The sequence below is a fragment of the Lissotriton helveticus genome, chromosome 11 (assembly GCF_964261635.1).
Source record: "Lissotriton helveticus chromosome 11, aLisHel1.1, whole genome shotgun sequence".
Lineage (NCBI taxonomy): Eukaryota > Metazoa > Chordata > Amphibia > Caudata > Salamandridae > Lissotriton > Lissotriton helveticus.
The window spans coordinates 1,078,091,366-1,078,112,902 of record NC_136072.1 but is presented as its reverse complement, the minus strand read 5'-3'; the positions used below and the strand labels follow the sequence as shown (position 1 = coordinate 1,078,112,902).

Here is a 21,537-nt window from a genome sequence, read left to right as displayed (position 1 = left end):
ACTTCGATCCGTTGATCAGACTGCCTCTTCAGGAAAATCTGCTGTCGCAGCAGCAGGGGACGGTCCTCCACCCGAACCTGTCCAGCCTCCACCTCCTTGCGTGTAAATTGAGCGGTGACAGTTGACAACTTTCCAATTTCCTGCCGAAGTCTGTAACTTCATCTTGGCAGCCAGGCATCACTCCACTAAAATGGTATTCATCTGTAGGTGGAACACATTTGTGGCATAGTGCATAGCAAAGGCTGTGGATCCCCTTTCTGCCCCTCTTTCGGAGTTTCTTCAGCATATACTTTCTTTTGCCCGGCAGGGCTCTGCCCTGGGTACTCTTAAGGGCTACCTTTTGGCCATATCTGCCTTTCTGCGTCTTCCTGAACAGCCTTCTCTTTTAAAGTCCCCTATTGTAAGTAGATTTCTGAAGGGCATTCTTCATCTCTTTCCTCCTTCTCCTTTCGTAATGCCCCAGTGGGACTTGAACCTTGTTCTTACTTACCTTATGTGTACTCCCTTCGAGCCACTACATAATTGTCTTGTTACCTTGAAGGCCGCTTTCCTGCTTGACATCACCTTTGCTCGCAGGGTGAGTGAACTTTAGGCTCTTCCCTCCAGTCCTCCTTTTCTTGTAGTTCATCTGGACAAAGTGGTCCTTTGCACTAGGACCTCGTTTCTACTCAAAGTGGTTACCTCTTTCCACATAGGTCAGACCATCACTTTGCCCAACTTCTTCCCACCTCCGCACCCTTCCAAAGAGGAGGAGAGACTCCACCGTCTGGACCCAAAACGTGCGCGGGACTTCTACCTTGACCGCACTAACGATTTCCGGGTGGACGATCAACTCTTCGTGGGTTATGTGGGCGCCAAGAAAAGTCAGGCCATGCACAAACCTACCATCTCTCAATGGGGTGTCCTATGCATTAAAATCTGCTATTCTCTGGTGAAAAAAGAGCCTCCAGTTAGACTCTACCCTGGTGACGGCAGCCTCTACTGCTTTGGGATGTGGAGTTCCGTTGATTGACATCTGCCAGCCCCTTGGGCATCCCTGCACACGTTCACAAAACATTACTGCCTGGATAGCCAAGTCCGGTGAGACAGCTTTTTTGGCCGTTCTGTTCTCCGGGACTTTCTGGTGTGAACTTAGTTCTCAGACCCACCTCCGGGGTGGCATTGCTTGGTTATCTATTCTAATGTAAGGAATCTATAACTAATGGTCTCTTTCAGATGAACAAGTTACTTACAAACTTAACTTTCCACCCATCCCTCCCGTTCTGCAAACTGACTTCTAGGGATAGGGACTCCCAGGGCCCTATTTTGTGCACCAGTGGTCAGTGTCTCGCATGTCTCTGTGCTTCTGGTGTGGAAAGTCATGTCAGAACTGACGTCAGCGCGCAGAGACGGCTTCTAAGTAGACACCGCAACCTCATCCCCGTGACCACGATACCGACGACGGAAGCGGAGTTGGCTCTACGCCACCTGCCGATGCGCAGGGGTACTGCTACAAAAACATTCTCTCTATCCAGTCTGACGTTTGGGGACAATTCTAAGGTATGGAATCTACAACCAATGTATGTCTCCTGCAGATACATCATTACCGAAAGTAAGGGACTTGTTCTTCTAGCTACCTGCACATTCTTCACAGATCCACCCGTCTTTCTGTTCTGAAGGATGGTTCAAGGCCACATTAAATAAAATTCGAACGTAGATTACTGCAATCCACTGCCACAGGTGATGTTGCTTCCTTGTCTCTGCCTCCAGGAGCATGTAAATATGGTAAAACACCTTTACAACGCAACTTTCTTTCTGCATACCTTCACTCTGCATACCATCACAACGAAAGTACCATTACTTCTCAATACTTTTATAACGCATACCATTACATCTTATATGCTTTTATCACGCATACTTTCACAACGAAATTCGTTGTAAGTGCATGAATGGTAAAAGTATATGTTTTTAATATTTAAGTTTAAGGTAAGTATATGGTTTTAGTTTGGGGGTGTTGGGGTATATGTTTTAGGGGTTCAGGGGTATTTTAAGGGTGGGTTCGGGTTATGGGGTGCACAGTGTATTTTTAGAGTATGGTATTTTTAGATTATAGGGTTGGTTTTGGGGTGCTTGGGTATTTTTTAGGGTTAAGGGGGTAGGTTTAGGTTTTGGGGTGTAGGGGGGTTTGTTAGGGTTCAGGGTGGGTTTTGGGTTAAGGGGTATTTTTAGGGTTTAGGGATAGGTTTGGGTTTTGGGGTACAGGGATATTTTTAGGGTTCAGGGCTAGGTTTTGGGGTACAGGGGTATTTTTAGGGTTCAGGGCTAGGTTTTGGGGTACAGGGGTATTTTTAGGGTTCAGGGCTAGGTTTGGGTTTTGGGGTACAGGGGTATTTTAGCGTTCAGGGCTAGGTTTGGGGGTACAGGGGTATTTTTAGGGTTCAGGGCTAGGTTTGTGTTTTGAGGTACAGGGGTATTTTTAGGGTTCAGGGCTAGGTTTGGGTTTTGGCATACAGGGGTATTTTTAGGGTTCAGGGCTAGGTTTGGGTTTTGGCATACAGGGGTATTTTTAGGGTTCAGGGCTAGGTTTGGGGGTTCAAAAGTATTTTTAGGGTTCAGGGCTAGGTTTTGGCGTACAGGGGTATTTTTTAGGGTGCAGGGCTAGGTTTGGGGGTTCAGGGGTATTTTTAGGGTTCAGGGCTAGGTTTTGGGGCACCGGTATTTTTAGGGTTCAGGGCACCGGTATTCGGGTTCAGGGCTAGGTTTGGGGGTACAGGGCTATTTTTAGGGTTCAGGGCTAGGTGTGGGTTCTGGGGTAGATGGGTATTTTAGGGTTCAGGGATATCTTTGGGTTTTGGGGTAGAGGGATATTTTTAGGGTTCAGGGCTAGGTTTGAGTTTTGGGGTACAGGGCTAGTTTTGGGGTACAGGGCTAGTTTTGGGGTACAGGGGTATTTGTAGGGTTCAGGGCTGGTTTTGGCGTACAGGGGTATTTGTAGGGTTCAGGGCTGGTTTTGGGGTACAGGGGTATTTGTAGGGTTCAAGGCTGGTTTTGGGGAACAGGGATATTTTTTAGGGTTCAGGGATATCTTGGGGTGTTGGGGTACAGGGGTATTTTTAGGGTTCAGGGCTAGGTTTGGGTTTTGGGGTTCAGGGGTATTTTTTTAGGGTTCAGGGCTAGGTTTTGGGGCACGGTATTTTTAGGGTTCAGGGCTAGGTTTGGGGTAGAGGGGTATTTTTAGGGTTCAGGGCTAGGTTTGGGTTTTGGGGTACAGGGGTATTTTTAGGGTTCAGGGCTAGGAGTGGGTTTTGGAGGTACAGGGGTATTTTTAGGGTTCAGGGCTAGGTTTGGGGTACAGGGGTATTTTTAGGGTTCAGGGCTAGGTTTGGGGTACAGGGGTATTTTTAGGGTTCAGGGCTAGTTTTGGGGTACAGGGGTATTTGTAGGGTTCAGGGCTGGTTTTGGGGTAGGGTTCAGGGCTGGTTTTGGGGTACAGGGGTATTTGTAGGGTTCAGGGCTGGTTTTGGGGTACAGGGGGTATTTCTAGGGTTCCGGGCTGGTTTTGGGGTACAGGGGTATTTTTAGGGTTCAGGGCTAATTCTAGGTTATGGGGTACAGGGGTATTTTTAGGGTTCAGGGATATCTTTGGGTTTTGGGGTAGATGGGCATTTTTAGGGTTCAGGGATATCTTTGGGTTTTGGGGTACAGGGGTATTTTTAGGGTTAGGTTTGGGGATACAGGGGTATTTTTAGGGTTCAGGGCTAGTTTTGGAAAAATGCCTGCATGTGTTGTTTAAAGAGCCTGCAGAGACATCCTCTTGACAACAAATAGACTAATAAATAAAAAAGTATGTATTCTCATTATTTGACTTTTCTGTCATTGTTCTCTTTATTTATAAAGTCATGGATCATTGAAGCAGCCCTAGAACGCAATTAAAAGTGCTTTCTATTTATATTTGCTGTTTGAAGTATGCACAGATAAGTGCTTAAAATACAGCTTTAGGTGACTGCTTAATCTGATATAGACTAATAGCCGCAGATTCCTTAACATAGAATTATCGCCAGCCGTAGGACTGGATCCGAAAAACTTGTTGCCACAGCATCCCTGCGCGCCGGGGGGACGGCACCACGTGACTCCGCCCTGACGTCGTCTGCGTTCGTGACGTCAGCGAGGACACCTTAGTCCCACCCCGGCGAGCCTAGGGCAGTTTTTGCTCTTCAGCGTACAACACGGATCCGGATTGTGTCCTGGCCTGTTTTCAGGCCTTCCGTTCTTTTCACGCTTTGGCGTTAATGGAAAAGTGTGCGAATGCCTTCGGGCTTCAAGACGTGTCCCTCTTATGCACGTCCCATGTTCGCGACTGACCCTCACCCGATCTGCATGTGGTGTCTGGGTGAGCACCACGACTCGATGGATTGCGATGCCTGTCAGCACCTTAAGCCTAAATCACGGAGGGAGCGCTGGATGAAATTGCTGTCTGCGTGCTTGTCCAGGTCGGTATCATCCCAGCGTCCGTCTCCTTCCTCGGAAGCAAGGAGCCGCGGTTTCGTCTGCACATTGTCCCTCACCACGGCCCCAAGGGCATGGTTTTGCCAGCTGGTAGGTCCCTTAGCTGGTCTCCGAGGCCCTGTCCTCCTTCAGCAGTGGGCGCCTCAGGATATGCGCCCCCGCCTGTTGCCTTCCTGCCCGCCGTTTCCCGGCGTTTCCCGGCGTTGGGGCGACTAGGGCCCAAATGACAACCTACGCTGCAGCTCTGCAGGCTTCTTTGGGCCCTCCTCCACCTCCTGAGATGTCCGCGGATCCCTTGCCTTGCGCGGGGACTTTTGCGGAGTTGCTGGCAGCCCTAGCGCTGAAAGTTTCAGCTTCAGGTCGTAGGAGGGTGGTGTCGTCCAGGTGTGGTCCTTCGGCGGTCCCCTCTATGGCACCTCTCCCCTGCCTCGCTGCAAATCCCTACGGGGCTCCCTGTGGTGTCGCAGGAGATCGCCGGGACTCCGGGCTTGCCCCTGAGTCCTCCTTGGTCCTCTACGCAGGCGGCTGCCTCGCCAGAGACCGAGCCGGCGCCGTTTTGCGGCTGGTAGAGCCTTCCATCCTGGCTCCGGTGGAGTCACGGGTGGAGGCTGGGACCTGGGGTGCTTTTCAGAGTCCCTCTCGGTCCTCGACGCGGGCAGCTGCCCCGTCAGAGGCCGAGCCGGCGCCTCTCCTCCACCATACCGGCGTCGACCCCGCCCCGGTCTCGTGGAGAGCACGTGGTGACGGATGTAGACCTGACGCCGCAAGTGCCCTCTTCGGCACCAACCGACGTCGGTCAGGATCCGGTGGCGTACTCCACGGAGCCGCACCGGCGTTGGGTTCTTGATTTATCTCCTGAGGTTCCTTTCTCTCCTGAGGTCTGTCATCTGTTGGTGTCTTCCTCCCCGGAGACGGGGCGCCGTATTGTTGCATTTTCACCGGCATCTTCCAGGGAGGGCACCTCACCATCCCCACGGCCTAAATCCTCGAACCCTTCTTTCCGTGGCTCGCGGCTGGCTTTTCCACCAGCCTCTCCACCTTTCCCTGGAGCCCCTCCGGTCCCCCATTCTTCTGTGGATCCCCCATTATTCCGGGGCTGGCCGCTTTGTCCTACAGCTGGACTTGGGGACGGACGGCTCAGTATGCAGCCGTCGCCCACGGAGGACTTTCTCTCTCCTCCGTGACGCCCTACTGAGGCCAGTGTTGCCTTTGTTCGGGCTATTTACACAGCTGCTGGTATTCTGAGGATGGGTGAACCTGTCACTCCTTTTCCTACAGACAACTTCTTGGAAGTTCTCCACCAGGGCGCTGGTGCCACCAGGGCTCTGATGCACGGGAGTTGTTCCTTCCTTTTCAAGTGTCACTCCATAATTCTCTTATGGGGCCTTGGGGGTGCTCTGCCACAGGCGATCCGGTGCCTCAGGCGCTCCTGTATCGCCACTGTCCTGCTCCGCACGGCCCGGTCTGCCTTTCCTTCCACCCTTCTACTCAAGGCGCTCTTCTTCGGAATGCCTTTCCGTGCTTGCCTGTGGTGGTGTTTCCTCCGTCTCGGTAGGCCCGGTGGTTAGATTCATGGGGACGTAATGTCTTCGCTTCTTCCAGTGCTGCCTTGCGGGCGCTTAACACTTTGTGTGTGTTGACCAGGGCTACTTCCAGCCTGTGGGACTCTGTGGAGTTCCTTCTTTCTTGAGGGTGCCCGTGCTGATCTGCGGGGCCATCTGTTGGAAAGTAGGGAGTTGGCCGTGTTTATTCTTCGTGCGGCTTTGTATTTTTCCAATGCTCTTGGCCGTGCTATGGCCACTTCTGTGGCTCTCCGTCGCCATGCTTGGCTACGTGATGCTGTTTTTCCTGAAAATATTAGGGAGCGTCTCGTTGACCTACCCTTTGACGGGGTCCTCCTGTTTAACACTCATACAGACTCCGCCATTCAGTGTCTTCTTACGGGGCTCCATCCTCCTCCTCCTCCTCCTCAGTAGGTGGGTTTGTTGATCCCCTGGGACTTGGTAGGAGGTGTTATCCCACTTGCTCCTGGTATTTGGTGTTTGGAGTGGCGGTTACACTTTCGGTGTTGTTGGCTGTGCCCTCGGGGTTTATTTGTTTGGCCCCTCTTCAGTTGGCTGCTAGTTCAGCCACCTTTTTGGCAAGGATATACTTTTTGGCTGATTTCTAAGCCTTCTGTGGTTTTCTGCCACAGGTTTATGGTTTTGTTCTCTGATGCAGGATTTCTTCCCTAAGAGTGGTTCCCATACTTTCTTGGGACTTGTCCTACCCTACCTGGGGTACTTTTAGCAATTGTATAGCCCTGTCTTACGCTGGGAAGGTGTGGACTCCTCCTTGCTGGTTCCTTGTCCTTCCTGGTGTCACTCTATGCCGCTGGTGCAGTTTCTTGGCCTTCTACGGCGTTGTGCTGTGGTGATCTGATAGAGACTACTAGCCGCAGATTCCTTCACGTAGAATTATCCCCAGGCACAAGACTGGATCCGGAAACTTTTTTGCCACAACATCCCTGCGCGCCAGGGGACAGGGCAACATCACGCGACTCCGCCCAGGCGTCGTCCACGTACGTGATGTCAGCGAGGTCACATAAGACCCGCCCCGGCGCGCCTACATCAGTTTTTTTCCTTTTCCGCGTGCAATGCGACTCCGGGCCTGTTTGGGGCCCTTTTTTCTATCATTTCTCCCTTTCTTTTTGGTGGAACAGTGTGCGAATGCCTTCGGGCTTCAAAACTTGCACGTTTTGTGGGCATCTTATGTCGGAGACGGACCCTCACCTCATTTGTATGTGGTGTTTGGGGGAGGATCAAGGCACCACCGATTGTGCGGCATGCCAACAGTTGAAGCCAAAGTCGCGGCGGGAGCGCCAGATGAAACTTCTCTCCAGGTCGGCGTCCTCCCCTCGGTCTGCTTCGGCAGGCGGCTTCAGATACGGCCGTGGTAGTCTTCCTCGCCCTTCTCTGGTGTCACGTGAGCATTGCTCCCCGCGGGTGATGCGGCCCCGCATGTCATCCTATCCACCGTTTCCTGGTGATGGGGCGTCGAGAGTCAAGATGGAGACATACGCGGCGGCTTTGCAGGCCTCGCTGGCGTCACCTCCTCCTTCCCCTCCTGGGGTGTTGGCGGATCCCTTGCCTTGCACGGGGCCCTCCGCGACGCCTCCGGCGGCTCTGGAGCTGACTGGTTCGGATCCAGGCTTGGAGGGTGTGGTGCTGTTGGAGTGCGGCTCCTCTGGGGCACCTCCTTCAGGCCACAGCATCTCTGCCTCGCCGCACGGGGGTCCCTGTGGTGTCGTGGGAGGTCACCGGGGCTCCGGTCGCATCCCCGAGCCTCTCTCGGTCCTTTGACAAGGTGGTCCTGTCTAGGGCTGAGGTGACGCCGCTACGGCGCCGGCAGCAGCTGGTCCGTGCGGAGCCACAGTGGTCGGTGGACCCTCCTCGTCCCGCTATGGGTCGAGGCCGGGTTGGGACCCCTCGTCCCTCTCCGGGCCGCTGTCGTACCTCCCCACAGGCGGCTGCCTCGTCGGAGGGCGAGTCGGAGGCTGTATCGTCTCTGGCACCGCCACATGGGTTGCCGGGCGGTGGGCTCGCGGCTGGCAGAGGGCTTTGTGTCACTCCTCGGCCCGTCTTGTTCCTCCATGCAGGTGTCTGCCTCGGTGGGGGTCGGGTCGGCATCGTTCCGGCGCCGCCCTGGGGCCGGTTCGGCTCCAGCTCCACTCCGGTGTGGCGTGACTTGGAGGAACCTTGTCCGGTGATGCTGGGTGGTGCTGACGTCCTGCCTCAGGCGGCGGACTCTATGGCTCCGCGAAGAGGTCGTGCCCCGGGTTCATCTTCGGACGCTCCCTCGTCTCCGGATGCAGGCTGTATATTGGTGGTGTCCTCTCCAGAGACTGGACACCGGGTGGTGTCTTTTTCACCGGCGTCGAAGGGTGGTTCCACGCCCTTCCTGAGGCAGAGGCGTTTGTCAGAAGAGCGGCATGTCCCTCATTCTTCGGCTCCCTCTGACTTCCAGGTCTGGCCCTTGCCCGTCCCTCTTGGCCTCTGGGACGGCCGCCTTAGTTTGCAGCCGTTGCCCACGGAGGAGCTGCTGTCTCTGCCACGGGGCCCTACGGAGGCGGGTGCAGCCTTCTCTCACGTGGTGTCCTCGGCTGGGGGCATCCTGCGCATGGGTGACCCCGTGGCTCACTTTCCGGCGGACCATCTCTTGGAGATCCTTCACCAGGGCTCTGGTGGGAGGGAAATCTTACTTCCCTTTGAAGGTTCACTCCTTTCTTCCTTGACGGCGGCTTGAAAGCGTCCTGCCTCGGGGGACCCCGTGCCTCAGCATCTTCTGCACCGGCGCCTCCTGGCGCCGCATGACCCGGCGTATCTTTCCCTTCACCCTTCGGCTGCCAGCCCCCTTTTGTGGACTGTTTTTTCCTCCCTGCCGCCACTGTTGACTCCGCCGTCCCGGGAGGCCCGCTGGCTGGACTATTGGGGGCGCAACATGTTCGCCTCGACCAGCGCTGCCCTGCGGGTCCTTAACACTCTGTGTGTTCTGGCTAGGGTCTCCTCCTGTTTGTGGGACTTGATTGAGTCTCTGGGATCCGCAGTGTCCCAGGAGTCTGGTCAGGTGGACTTACCGCATCATGTGTTGGATGGCCGGGAGCTTGCGGTGTTTGTTCTCCGTTACGCTCTGGACATCTCAGAGGTGCCGGGCCATGGCTTCCTCAGTCGCTCTCCGTCGCCATGCTTGGCTCCGAGATGGAGTATTCCCTGAGAATATCCGGGAGCGACTCATCGACCTTCCGTTTGATGGCAACCTGTTGTTCCATGCCCCGCCCGACTCCGCCATCCAGAGGCTCTTGGATGGACTCCGTCCTCCTCCTCCACCTTCTACTCCTCCTCCTCCGTCCCCTCCTCAGTGACTCCTGTGTTGGGCTGACTCTGGGCCTTCTTAGACCCGTTGTTCTGGCTGTGGTGTGTGTTTTCTGGCCATTTGCGTCCCTCCTTGGAACTCTGGCATTGTTGGTTACTGGACGGCCTTTTGTTGATTGTGTGTGTGCTCTGCCGGAGTTGTTGCGCAGACTTGGCCCTGAGATTAGGCCTTCTGCTTTGCTTGGGCTGCTTGTCAAGCCTTTTGCGGGGGTGTTTTTTTCCCCGTGGCTCTTTTGTTTATTCCTCTGCTGCGGAAGTTCTTCGAAAGAGGGTTCCCATATTTGGGACTTAACATACCCTATGTGGGGTAGTGGTAGCTGTCATATGGCTTGCGCTCTTTTCGGGGGTTCTGGTCGCCTTCGGGTGCCAGTTCACCATGGCGTTTATGTAGGTTGCTTTTGCTTCTTGTGGTTGTGTGCGCAGCTACTCGTAGTGGTGTGCCCGGGCATCTCCTCCTCTCCCTGCTCCTGTCCTGAGGTCTGGGATGATCCTGTGTTCTCCCTTGCCAGGCGCCGCCTACTCTGCCTTCCTGGGGCCTCAGGCTGTTCTTCTTGCTTCTAGCGGCTTTTGACTGCCGGCGCTGTTCTGGCTGGCAGGTTGCTCTCCGTCTGGAGTGGGTTTGCCTTCTTTTTCCTTCGATTCCCTGGGTCCTCTAGGCTTCTTCTTACTCGAATTCCTGTCTTGGCATTGGGTGGAAGCTATGTTGCCTTGTGGGGGAGTGGGGTGCTTCGGCCTCTCCGGCCTAGCCCTTGGTTCCCCTGCTGTGAGTGTAGGGCCCTCTTCAGCCTTCTTCTCCCTCCTACATCCTCTTGGGGTCGGTGCGGTTCTGCTTGTGGGGGTTCCTATTGCTTGGCAGGGGCATAGATCTGGTCCCCTGTGGGGCCCTCTGTTCTGTATTGGCTGGTGGGGTCCTTTCACAGACCCTCCTTCCCAAGGGGTATTGCTAAGGTATCTATTCTACATGAAGGAATCTGCGGCTAGTAGTCTCTATCAGATGTACGAGTTACTTACCTTTGGTAACGATGTATCTGGTAGACGATTCTAGCCGCAGATTCCTTCACGGCCCGCCCTACCTCCCCTGTTCTGCGAGGACCCTTGGATTGGTCTTCGGTACTCGCCTCCTGGTGGGGGGCTGTGTCTCCTGTGAGTGCTCTCCTTGTTCTGGACGGGTGACTCCATCTGGGGGCAGTTCATTCCTCCTTGGTTATTTGGAGGATTGGGTTCCGGTGCTCCGGTGCCCTGTTGCTCTGGCTACTCCAGGTTTTGGGGAGATTGCTTTCTATCCCTGTCCTCCCCTCCCTCCCTTCCTCCATTGCTATCCTCTGATTAAGGGTCATCTGGTCATGTCTTGCCTTTGTCCCTTGTGGGTGGTTGCCCTCTATGTTGGGGTGGCTCGGAGGGTTGTTGTCCCTGTCTGTCTTGGGACTGGTCCCCTTCCTTGCTCAGGATGGGGGTGGTAGGTTACTACGTGTGCCATGACTTTTACGCATGTTCCTTGCCTCTGGGGCACAGGAGTGGGAGGCTGTCTATGTGCCGGTAGGGTGGCTATGCAGGGCTCTACTTGTTCTTTCTTCTTTCCCTGCCTTTGGGTTCTGCAGTGTTACTACTACTCTGTGTGGTGCTGTTAGTCACCATTTCTTTCCAATTTTTCTGCTCTTCGCACACTGTTGCCATGCTTCCACAGTTTTTTGTCTGGTGGTTCCGCGTTGTGGTGCGGAAAAGTTCTCAGAAGAAAACTGAGGTAGGCGTGCCGGGGCGGGGCTTATATGACCTTGCTGACGTCACCTATGTGGATGACTCTTGGGTGGAGTTGCGTGATGTCGCTCCGGCGCGCAGGGATGCTGTGGCAAAAAAGTTTCCAGATCCAGTCTTGCGTCTGGGTATAATTCTACGTGAAGGAATCTGCGGCTAGAATCGTCTCTACCAGATACATCGTTACCGAAGGTAAGTAACTTGTACCTTTTGCCCTTTGTCTGTCGTTCGGCCGGGTTGTTCCAGAGGGATTAATTTCCTATGTTGACGGCTTGGTCTGTCCTACTTGTTTCTCCTCTTCTCTTCCGGCTGGTTGCTCTTCTGCGAGGATCAGTTCTGTCCGAAGTGGTCTCCTTCTGGCTTTGTTCGGGATTTGTTCTGACCTCAACGTTGTTGAAGGCAGATGTGGTCTGGGCGTTCCGTTTCGTGGCGCTTGTCAGAGTCCAGCTGCGCCCGCCTGCTCTTCTGGTCTACGGCCAAGGGCCTTGGTGTGGGGTCTGGCGCCCCTTCTTCTTGTTTTGCAGGAGCCTTGTGAGGCTATGTTTTTCTTCTCGTGCCTGCCTTATTGCTGAGGCGCTGTTCTGTCTGGCCTGTTGACTTCCAGCTGTGATGGATTCAGCTGGCCTCTTCACTGGGTGTGTTTCCGGTGGAGTGCTCTTGTCTTCGTTTCTACCCCTTCTCCTTGGAGTCTGGGTTGCTCTTCTTCCTCGGTACTGCTCTGCGTTGCCTGTACCTCTGGGGCCTCCGGTGAAGGTCCCTGGTACTTTGCCTGGGCTTGGGGTGTACTGGCCTCCTTTCGTATTGACCATGCTTTCTCCTGCTTGGTGAGGACTGGGCTGCCTCTTTTGTTGTTATAACACATCCCCTGTGGGGCCAGTGTTCTTCCACGATGCTGAGGTTCTCTTCTGCTTAGGGGAGACTGGGCTATTCCCCTGTCCCTGTGACTCATCGCCTGTTGGGGAGGACTGGGCTATTTTCCCTGTCCCTCTGACTGGTCCCCTGTTGGGGTCTTGTGCTCGTCCGTGCTGGAGAGGTCCTCTCGCAGACCCTCCTTCCCCTTGGGTATGTCTAGGGTATCTATTCTAGTCTCTATCAGATGCATGAGTTACTTACCTTCGGTAACAATGTATCTGGTAGAGACGATGCTAGCAGCAGATTCCTTCAGGACCGGCCTTTCCTCCCCGTTCTGTGAGTACTTTCTTGGTCTTCGGCTCTCGCCTACCTCTGGGTGGTTGTCCTCTGCGAGTGCCTTTTCTTACTCTCTCCCTAGGGGATGCTCGTCTTGTTGTTTGCTCCATTCCTTCCTTTCTGTTGATTGGTTGGTGGGTTCGTGGGTACCTCTGCACCCTGGTCTCCAGTGTGGGGCTGCTCGTGCTCTTCTTCCTTTCGTTCCTTGCACTTCTGACTCCTCTGGGTCGAGGTCCCTTGGCTGGGTCTCGACCCTTAGCCCCTTTTCAGGATATGTTTCTCCCTGCTGGTGTTAGCTGGGGATGAATTGTCGTCGTTACTCTTCCGTTCTGGGCTTGGTACCCTTCTCTGTTCTGGGCAATGGACTTTGTCTGCTGTGCAACTTTTCACATGTTTTCTGCTCCGGGGAGGTTGTTGTATTTATTTGCAGGCTTGCTTTGCCGTGCTGTACTCTATTCTTTCATTCCATGTCTTTTGGTGTCATTGTGCCTGGCACTGTTCTAGATGGTGCTGTTCCTCACCATTGGTTTCTTCCCTTTCGGTTCAGTTGTTTTTTTTGCACAAAGTTCCAGTAGTCTCACAGTTTTTGTTTGTGATGGCTCCGCGTTGTCGCGGAAAAGTTCTCCGAAGAAAACTGACGTAGGCACGCCGGGGTGGGACTTATGTATCCGCGCTGACGTCACGAACGCGGACGACGTCAGGGCGGAGTCACGTGGTGCCGTCCCCCCGGCACGCAAGGATGCTGTGGCAAAAAGTTATCCGGATTCAGTCTCATGCCTGAGGATAGTTCTACGTTAAGGAAGCTGCGACTAGAATCGTCTCTACCAGATCCATTGTTACCGCAGGTAAATAACTTGTACAATTGAGCACAAAACCGCCAGGGTTTTAAGGGACTCCTGCTTCTCCCAGCCAGGGCCAGGTGAGCTTCTAATATGGCAGCACGTACTGCTGTGGAGTGGAAGGCCCTTTACAAAGGTTGATTAGAAACCTTTCTGATGTTAATTGCTGTATTTTGGTTATAAACAGGTACTGATGGGGTGTAATCTTTCCTCAGTGTTACTGTGTGTAAAAAATTGATTTCACAATAATGGAGCAATGCTATCCCAAAATACGCGGCATCACATAACATTATTTACATTTTCTTCCCACACAATTTAGTCAAGCCTGTCGTGTAATTTGGTCCTCACCTGCCTCATAATTCCAGTAGCCCTGCCTACAGGTTTAGACTTTTTTGTCAGGAGGTGGTCCTTACACCTCAGAATGTTGACAGGGGGGATCTCGGCATCCAAAGGTTTGAAGACCTCTTCTCTAGATGAAGCCTTAATGTTTGTGAGGGAAACACAGGAGGGCATTCCTAGAGAATTTGGCCATCTTGTCTCCCTGACTCTTGCATCCCATTTCCAGAAGATGGACGCTCAACTTCTGTGCTGTAATGTGTGCATTACCTAAAACTGCACACAATATGTCAGTTAAGGGGCAGGGAATCTCCTGAGCTAACTGGAAATAGTCTCTAATTAAGGAGTACAGTAAAACATTTGGTTTGATAACTTGTTACTTTGTTTAAAAAAATTATTTCTTCATTTCTCAGTTTGCTATAACTTGATCCTTGATTAAATGTTGTAATGCTTTGTTGGTGAGATAATCTAGTCTAGTGGTCAAATTATTTACCATGAAACTGGGACACCTACTTTTCTCATTTTACTTCATAGTGTGAGTTTGTCCAGATTCTTTCTGTTCTTCTGCTTTATCGTGTATCCCTTAAAACTAGCTGAATAGAATTATTGAGCCCTATGTGCAAAATGAAAATGAACAGCACTGTGCCAGAATACAATTAACTAAGATATTGCCGTGGTTATCTGTGTTTCTAACCATTGCTCTGCTAATATCTAGGAAATTACATACTTTCTTTCTATAAAAGGAATGTTGGACTGTATGGAGCCTGTGGCCTCATTGGGCTATACTGTGCTCAACAAAATGAGTTTTGTTTTATTACAATATTTGGAAAGCAAGTTCTTTATATGAGAGAATATATGAAACTAAAGTATTTTTGCTTCTGTTTCATAGATTCTCATCCAAGGCTAATCAGTGTGTATTTCTATGTGCAGATTGTTCTTGTGGGGGCCGAAGAAGGCCTCTATACCTTGAATGTACTGAAGAATGCTCTGACACACATCCCTGGAGTTGGTGCTGTTTTCCAGATCCACATCATCAAGGAGCTGGAGAAGCTGCTCTTTATTGCAGGTGCGAGGCCTATGGGAAGAGTTTATCTGCTTCTTGTGGGACTGTTTGGAGTTGTTGAAAAATGTGTGGGTGCATTTTAGGCTGTGCTGAGAAAGAGGTCCTTCTTGTCTGTTCATGACGGAAGCTTAAGTTGTCTCATAAGTGGCCTTGTAGCAACACCCACAGACCTCCAATGCGAACTAAGTCTCTCTTTATCTACCCTGTAAAATTTGAAAGCCTCTTCTCTACCATAAACTTTTCCCAATGTTTATTTCAGATATACCCTTAACTTCTTTCTCCTCTTCAGTCTTATTTAAATGAGTTTGCAGTCTTGACAGTGGAAGCCTTTTGTTTTGCATTTGATTTGATATATTTTGTTTAGCATGCAAATTAGATACGTTTTCAGTTTCTCCTGATACAGTAATCTCTACATGTATGCTTTGTAAGTTATATTAATGGTGGTTTGTTATGAAGTTCATGCAGCAGTTGGTGTGACAGATTGGATCATTAGTCCCTGTTTATTGGGGCCAAGGCAATCTAGGACTGCATGGAAATAGCCTATATTGCCTTCTCCATTGAGGTCATAAGACCCACTGCTGGTAGGTAAATGTATTGGTACATGTTTCGCAAGGGGGTTGTAGGCATGAGAGCATGCAACCATATAAGGATAACCAGGGTGTGTCAGCAAATTATTTCAAACTCTTAGCTGTACTTAAGTGTATGTTGAGGCAGTGGTTAAAGCTGAACTCTGATGAGAGGGAAATGATGGTGTGGAGCAAGGGGAGGAGCACCGGTCTCCCACTTTGTGGCTTTTGGAAATCGCAATTTGCCCCTTTTGGGTTTCTGCAGTCTGAACCTAAGTTTTAAGAATACTGTATCCCTGTTGTTACTAACCCAGGTTAATTGCCGTTATATCCAGTTTCCATCACCTATACGAACTGCAGAAAAACCTATTGCTTTTGAACTAGAGAGTAAAATTGCCTTCCTTGTAGCTCTTGTTGACTTTCACTTTTATCAATTCAGTCTATATGGAAGTAACTAGTTGCCATAATGTTGGAAAACAGATGACCTGGAGTGTGCATGCAAGAGCTGTACTACTTTTATGAAATGTAACTCTGTCTTCCCAAACTTCACTACTTTCACTGTCTTCCAGTGAGCAATGCATTACTTTCAAAGTTCTTTGTTCTGTTCATTGACCTACAGTATGTATGGAAACACACTAGCACAGGATTATCCTTTTTTCCACTTAAAAAAGTTAATTTCCTAGATGTATTTTCTGGTGTATTCTTCTAACCACAGATGCCTCCCTACAGAATACACAGCAGGCGCTAAAATATATTTGAAACCTTTTTTCCAGCAATGCTCCCACACATGGCTAGGTGGTGTCGTGCAGCTCCGTACTGCCCTAGAAGTTAGTGGAGGTGCATATAAATGCCACTACCCCATGCTGACATCAATTTCTTTCTCTGCATGCTTTCTGATACAGAGCCAGAGCTCCGGATTTTGTTCTTTCGCTGACTTGCACACTAAATTCAGTGTGCGAGGGAACAGTGTCCCGTCCTAAAACAACAGGTTTAAGACCTTGCCATGACAGACCCATACAACATGCATCTCTGGTGTCTGGGCTCGGGACACAATTCGAAGTAGTGCGATAAATGTGCCCTTGTGCTCAACCCTGGTTAACTATGACTTCAAGCAGCAAGGCTTGACAAAGGAACTTTGTGTAAAGCATTCAACGGCCCAAACAGTGGAATGAGAAAGTCAAGCAACAAGAGACACAAAAACAATTTCTAAAAATACAGCATATGTTATTTAATTTTTAGAGTCCTTAATCATCAAAACCCACCGGAGGGTTCCGGAGATCTAGATTTTTAAAGCATTAAATAACTTTCAATTCAACTGCAAACAAGTGTTGATCAACAAGTTTGTAAACTTTTGAAAAGTTTGAAAGAGTTTGTTCAGCAATTCCGGCCCAACTTGGGCGACCAAATCTGACAGGGCAGAGATGTAGGAGGCCTGTAAGGTTAATTTTGACAAGTTACCTGACCACCAGAACCTTTTCAAGTCCAGTTCCAGCCTTTAGAAAACAACCGCCATAGATGATAACGGAGTGGTCCTGATGCTGGGGATACAAGAGAAAAGATGCTTCTGGTGTTGTGCGGTTGACAAGGGTGAGTCCTCGGTCCTCGGTCCACATGTGAGGTGGGGTGACTTTGGCCATGGATCTCAGGGTCCCACGTGGTCCTCTTTGAGATAGTTAAAGGCCAGCTCGGCTACCAATCTCGCAACACAGTGGTCATAGCGAAAATCCTTGGTGGGGGAAAGTGTCTCTCTTGGTTGACTAATCTAGTCTCTGACGGCACTCCTGAGTCTATCAGACTTGGGTATCACTTTTGGCTGTCGTGGATCAGTCACTTTGGGCTCCCGGAGGCAGGTTTTGGCAAAACCTCTGTGTTAGCTACCAACTTTCTAGTTTGGGCTTGTTCAGCTCTTTGGTCCCTGGAGCTGGTTCCAGGGGATCAGCAAACTGATCCTTGAAGTCACTGCTCTGATCTGGGAATCAACTTTTCCCCTGTGCCGGGAGCCACAGGCTCAGTCAAAATTCACTAGCCTAATGTGCAGCTGTTGCAGTCCTTCCGACAGTGCAGTCGCTCTTCGTGCAGCTTCAAAGGCTGTAGGGCAATCCTTCTTTGGTCCTTGCTCCAAATCCAATGTATACCGAGATCCAGTGCCCGGGGTGCTCATTTATGGGAAATTGCCTCAAAGTGACAGCATGGTCACTAGCCAATGGGCTAGTAGATTTCCTCTTCTTTGGTGATAAAGTTCCAGTGATTTGTGACATCAGGCAATCCCAGAGTGCAACATTCTTGCCGCTTTCAAGATGTTGGGCCTTCCCTCAACTGTAAGGAGCTTGGTAGCACACCCCAGAGGTGTGTCTACCTAAGGGCTATATGCCCATGGGAAAACCGATTTGGGGCTGGGTTTCCCTCTCTCTCTCCCTGTCTCCAACTTGTCTGCATGAACAAAAGGCAGTCTGCTCAGGAGTGTTATTTTCAGCCTCCCTTTGAATCTCACCTTTTGGGCTAACATCCAGAGTGGCCTTTCTGTTAGAGGAGGTCACACCTCACTCTCTGGCAACTGCCTTTGTTCCTAAGCCTGGGAGTTGTTAACACATCTCCCCAGGCGGGCCGAAAGCTGTTTGTGCCAGAGCCTATGTGAGGCCACTGGACCAGCTGGGGCACAGAATTGTAACTTTCTATAAGTTTCTTAATTTTAATAGTGACATCAGTTTCGACTTGGGCACCAGGTCGGGGATTTAATGCCATCATTAATTTGATACCTTACAGTACCTAGTTAGGTAGTCCCATTCAGAAATTAGCCAGGCTGGGATGCCAACCGCTAACCCTATATTAGCCAATTGGGCTACTAACTTTTCCTCAGCAAAATGACAACTTTAAGTGTTTTGGTGCTAAGACATATATAACATAGCATAACGTAACATGTATTTTTATAGCACATATTCACCCAGAAGGGTATCTTGCTGCTGAACAGCAGATTGATATTGTTACACAACTCAGTGGTACTCATGTTATCGACCTCAGAAGGATGAAAGGCTGAGTAGTCCTGCCTGGATTTGAACCTGCGGCCATGAGGAGAAACACAGGCGCCTACAGTGGACTGATTAGTCCACTAAGCCACTGGACCCAGCTGTATAACCCAAAATGTCTTGCCTAACAATAAACAGCTCCATGTCATGTGGCTCTGTAGGCCTTCCTTAAGGGAGACTTGCATATATTGGTAAGGGAGTAGTGGCTTTGCCATTAGTTGAAATGGCGAAGTCGAACAAGCATTGGCAGGCTGGGAGAATGTTTTCCTTTGTCACACTTAAGGTGGCACAAACAGTGCTGCAACCCTGGATGGACGCCGTCTTACATGCCTTCGGTACCATTTACTTGTGACTTATAAGTAAGTCAGCACTTGATAAAATTCAGGCCATCCAGGCTACATTTCATTCTGGTAATGGCTGCCATGTAGGGCCTTTGGCGGTGCAACCTGCCGCTTCCACCTGCTCTCTGTCAGCATTTAGAGCAGTCGACCCCCTGGAATCTCTTAAATTCCTCAGGGGGCTCAAGTCCGGCTCTCCTTCGGACTCCTGCCCGGCCAGGCTTTTGGCAGCTGTGGCAGAGAGTGTGCATACAGAGGTGAACTGTATTGTTAAACTGTCTCTCCAGACAGCGGCTGTTCCTTAGGGGTGGAAGCAGGCGAAGATCTTGCCTCTTCTTAAGAAATCAATCCAGGGAATTACCGGCCCATCTCTCTCCTTCCGGCTATTGCCAAGGTCTGTGAGAAGGTGGTCAATAAACAACTTAAAGAATATGTGTAGACTGAGGCGCTTCTGCACCCAGCTCAATCATGGTTCCGGGCCTCCCACAGCACTGAGACTGTTTTAGTAGAGGTGGCAGAGGCTATCCGGGAGTGCCTCAACGCCGGCGGGAGGGCAACATTAATTTTGCTGGACCTCTCGGCGGCGTTCATTACGGTCCCACATGCTCTTCTCTTGGCCCGACTTGCAGAGATTGGTGTATCGGGAGCTGTTTGGGGTTGGCTTGGGTCTTTCCTGGAGAAGCGGGTTGAGCAGATTTGGCTTCCTCCTTTCTCCTCCTCCCCTCAGTTGGGTACCACTGGAGTCCCGCAGGGCTCCTCCCTTAGCCCGCTCCTCTTTAACATTTATGTTACGCTATTGATGTATCTGGCAGAGGAACTTGGGGCTAAGGTGATGGCCTATGCGGGCGATACGCAGTTGCTGTTTACCTGGGACAAAACATCTTATTCCATCTCAGCGGCGCAACAGCGCTTAGTTTCCATCTTTAAATGGCTGGCCGATGCAAAACTTAAGGGCAATGAACAAAAATCCGAGATTCTGCTCTATGGCAAGTTTCCTGCTGACTTCCGTGAGCAGCTGTGGCCTCCTGACTCTCCTCTACCCCTCTCTCTTTGGGACAGCCCGCTAAAAACCTGGGAATGTGGTTTGATGAGAGTCTCTCTTTTACAACACATGTTAAGAAACTGGCCGGATGCTGTTTCCCCCTCCTCAAGACTCTGAGGATTTTTTTCCCACTCCTCCGCAAGCAGCAAGAGAAACTGTCACATGTGCTTTGATTCTATCACGCTTGGATTACGTCCATGCACTCTATGCTGGCGCCCCTAGCTACCTGTTAAAAAACTCCAGGTGGTCCAAAATGCGGCGGCCAGATTGTTATTGGGCATTACGACGAGGAATAGTGTGGCTCTCCAGTTGCTCTCTCTTCACTGGTTGCCTGTCGCTGACAGGGTCAAGTTCAAATCTCTGGTTTTGGCCCACCGTGCTCTCCATGGTTATGGCCCCCTTTATCTTCAGAGGCGCTTCTCCTTTTACTTTCCTTCGCGGGCGCTCCGATCTAAGTCCCTGCGCTTGGCTCGGGTTCCGCGCTTCAAGCTCCAGAGGGTGGGTGGTAGCTCTCTTGTGGTGAAGACAAGTGCAGCCTGGAATGCCCTCCCCCTTGCTTTGCGGTCCATCCAGGACCCAGCTGTGTTTAAAAGGAAACTTAAGACTCACTTCTTTGCTTGATAGCTTCTCCTTGTACCCCTCTGGCATCGCGCCGGGAAACTCACGAGTATCCTAGCGCGCTACAAATGGATATAACATAACATACCTTGCCAATTGGGGACATCCAATTCGATATACCTTTTGTAATGGGTCTGAGCATTGGCACTGAGGTCTGGTTAGCAGGCCTTGGTGCACTCTGAGTCGAAAAACCAGCAGCTAGCAGTACAAAAGGGGGCAATAATTGGGAGGAGACCTGTAAAAACATAACAGGTCATGGCACTCGCATAAATTCTGCTCGAATTCATTTTGGGGACTCAATCCCGCTCCCAAGGCCATTCCCATGAGAGGTTAAATTTGCGGTCAAAGTCCTACAGTAAGTTGAAATCAAGGTCCTTATGCAAACACACAAAAAATTGAAGTGTGTCCCGACCCTTTCTGCCACTCTGTATCTAGAGAGAAAGCCGGACATTTTCATGATGCAAATCCGTCTGAGACTCCAGTCACAAATCTGATTCCCCAACTGATCCCTGTACATCCAGAATTTCTCAGGCTTTAAGCCACCAAGCTGCAGATTTCTGGTGCACTTCTGGCTCCCTCTGATGCACCTTTATGCCTCAAAGAATCCATAGTGACCTCCAGTCAGGTGGCCATAGATCTGTCCTCATCGCTGTCCGATCCCTTTAGACCGACTCTGGTCCAAAGGGATCAGACACTCTGGTTTCAAGACATTTTACTGAGACCTTCCAACTCAACGCTGGTTCAGGCGCCATCAGTACTGGAAGAACTGTTGCTGATTCCGATGCCGAACACCAAACTGACTTCAGCCCAATCTCAACCAATGTCACACTACAAGATTACAAAAGCTCAGTGCATCATTTGCAGTACAGGTTCAATGGGCACCTGAGGTCTTGGGTTTGCAGCTGCCTTCATTCAAGACCAAAATGATATCCTTACGGAAACTTTGCAGCCTAGGTCAGTCACATCTGAGCCCTTTCTCTCCTTTTTAATTTAATTTGAATTGCGGGTTTATATAGCGCTAGGAATCGACTCCCGGAGGAGTATCTCCACGCTTCGACCGCTGGGGAACCCGTCCTGGCTCACCCTGAGAGATGGTCCCTGATGGGTATCTCTAAGGTGCGACCAAGCATCCCCGGCGGTCTGGGGGGGCCGTTGTGAAGATGAGGCAAGCTGATGCCCAGAGTTGCCGAGTGTGGTTTCTGACTAGAGTAGGCACCGAGGCGAGAATTATCGAGTCCTGCTGACCCTGGTCCACGACCCTGCCGCGTCGGGAATCGAACCCTGGTCCCGGGCCGTTCTCTGCTTACGGGTCTGCCGCCTCTAACCAGTGAGCCACACTTCTCCATAAACTTCTCCTTTAACAAGGCCCTTTCATTG

At 51.0% G+C, this 21,537-nt stretch overlaps 1 protein-coding gene across 4 annotated transcripts in view; it reads left to right on the top strand.

The window, feature by feature from the left end:
* The window catches only part of CIT (citron rho-interacting serine/threonine kinase), a 1,315,032-nt gene that overhangs the window by 1,045,956 nt on the left and 247,539 nt on the right, over window positions 1-21,537 (top strand). For all 4 annotated transcript variants that reach the window (XM_078667654.1, XM_078667653.1, XM_078667652.1 and 1 more), the window contains one exon: window positions 14,441-14,576. In XM_078667654.1, the coding sequence (XP_078523780.1) occupies window positions 14,441-14,576 (136 nt within the window). The remainder of the gene's footprint in view (window positions 1-14,440; window positions 14,577-21,537) is intronic.